Source organism: Geospiza fortis, unplaced genomic scaffold (assembly GCF_000277835.1).
Source record: "Geospiza fortis unplaced genomic scaffold, GeoFor_1.0 scaffold780, whole genome shotgun sequence".
Lineage (NCBI taxonomy): Eukaryota > Metazoa > Chordata > Aves > Passeriformes > Thraupidae > Geospiza > Geospiza fortis.
The window spans coordinates 59,885-61,796 of record NW_005054768.1 but is presented as its reverse complement, the minus strand read 5'-3'; the positions used below and the strand labels follow the sequence as shown (position 1 = coordinate 61,796).

Below are 1,912 nucleotides of genomic sequence, written 5' to 3'. Positions count from 1 at the left end.
GGCCTCGGCCTGCGGCGCCCCCTGCGCGCCCGGCACCTGCGGTGAGCCCCGGCACCGCCGGCATTCCCAACATTCCCAACATTCCCAACATTCCCGGCATTCCCTGCATTCCCGGGATTCCCTGCATTCCCAACATTCCCTGCATTCCCTGCATTCCCAACATTCCCAACATTCCCGGCACCGCTGGCATTCCCGGGATTCCCAACATTCCCGGCATTCCCTGCATTCCCGGGATTCCCTGCATTCCCAACCTTCCCGGGATTCCCAATGTTCCCAGGATTCCCTGGATTCCCTCAATTCCCAACATTCCCAACGTTCCCAGGATTCCCGGGATTCCCTGGATTCCCTCAATTCCCAACGTTCCCAGGATTCCCAACGTTCCCCGTCCCTGAATTCCCAACATTCCCTGAATTCCATGAATTCCCAACGTTCCCTGAATTCCCAACATTCCCTGAATTCCATGAATTCCCAACGTTCGCAGAATTCCAAACGTACCCTGAATTCCCAATGTTCCCCATCCCAGAATTCCCAACATTCCCAGAATTCCCAATGTTCCCTGAATTCCCACCATTCCCAAAATTCCCAACGTTCCCTGAATTCCCAATGTTCCCCATCCCAGAATTCTCAACGTTCCCTGAATTCCCACCGTTCCCTGAATTCCCAGAATTCCCAGCATTCCCTGAATTCCCAACATTTCCCATCCCAGAATTCCCAACATTCCCTGAATTCCATGAATTCCCAACGTTCCCTGAATTCCCAACATTCCCTGAATTCCATGAATTCCCAACGTTCCCTGAATTCCCAACATTCCCTGAATTCCATGAATTCCCAACGTTCCCTGAATTCCCAACATTCCCTGAATTCCATGAATTCCCAACGTTCCCTGAATTCCCAACATTCCCTGAATTCCATGAATTCCCAACGTTCCCTGAATTCCCAACATTCCCTGAATTCCATGAATTCCCAACGTTCCCTGAATTCCCAACATTCCCTGAATTCCATGAATTCCCCATCCCAGAATTCCCAACGTTCCCTGAATTCCCAACATTCCCAACATTTCCCATCCCAGAATTCCCACCGTTCCCTGAATTCCCAACATTCCCAGAATTCCCAACATTCCCTGAATTCCCAGAATTCTCACCATTCCCAGAATTCCCAACGTTCCCACCATTCCCTGAATTCCCAACAATCCCAGAATTCCCAACATTCCCCATCCCAGAATCCCGGGGATTGGTCCCTCTGGAATTCCCAGTTCCTGCGGGAAACGGGCGCTTCCGTGTCACTGAAGCCATCGTCCCTCTCTTGTCACCCGTGTCCATCTGTTGTCACCCGTGTCCCTTTGTTGTTGTCACCCGTGTCCCTGTGTCTCCCTCTTGTCACCTCTGTCCCTTTGCTGTCACCTCTGTTGTTGTCACCTCGGTCCCTGTGTCCCTCTGTTGTCACCCGTGTCCGTCTGTTGTTGTCACCCGTGTCCCTCTCCCTGTGTTGTCACCCGTGTCCCTTTGTTGCCACCTCGGTCCCTGTGTCCCTCTGTTGTCTCCCGTGTCCCTGTGTTGTTGTCCCCTGTGTCCCTCTGTCCCTGTGTTGTCACCTTGGTTCCTGTGTGCCTCTGTTGTTGTCACCCGTGTCCCTGTGTCCCTTTGCTGTCACCCGTGTCCCTCTGTTGTCACTGGTGTCCCTGTGTTGCTGTCCCCCTGCTGCTGTCCCCGTGTCCCTCTGTTGCTGTCCCCGTGTCCCCATGTCCCCGTGTCCCTGTGCTGTCCCTGTGTTGCTGTCCCTGTGTCCCTCTGCTGTCCCCGTGTCCCCGTGTTGCTGTCCCCATGTCCCTGTGTTGCTGTCCCTGTGTTGCTGTCCCCATGTCCCCATGTTGCTGTCCCCATGTCCCCGTGTCCCCGTGTTGCTGTCCCCGTGT

General features: G+C 54.1%; 2 protein-coding genes across 2 annotated transcripts in view; one reads left to right on the top strand and one right to left on the bottom strand.

Moving 5' to 3' along the window:
- LOC102036783 (collagen alpha-2(IV) chain-like) overlaps positions 1 to 1,319 on the bottom strand; it is a gene marked incomplete at its 3' end in the record, with an annotated part of 23,276 nt that extends 21,957 nt beyond the window's left edge. Inside the window, exons 1-2 of the mRNA XM_014311381.2 lie at positions 1,290 to 1,319; positions 37 to 1,255 (exon numbers count right to left, since the gene is read on the bottom strand). Coding sequence (XP_014166856.2) covers positions 37 to 1,255; positions 1,290 to 1,319 — 1,249 coding nt within the window. The remainder of the gene's footprint in view (positions 1 to 36; positions 1,256 to 1,289) is intronic.
- Positions 1,320 to 1,878: 559 nt separating this feature from the next.
- LOC115949099 (cuticle collagen 2C-like) overlaps positions 1,879 to 1,912 on the top strand; it is a 5,175-nt gene continuing 5,141 nt past the window's right edge. Inside the window, exon 1 of the mRNA XM_031065418.1 lies at positions 1,879 to 1,908. Within this exon, the coding sequence (XP_030921278.1) occupies positions 1,879 to 1,908 (30 nt within the window). The remainder of the gene's footprint in view (positions 1,909 to 1,912) is intronic.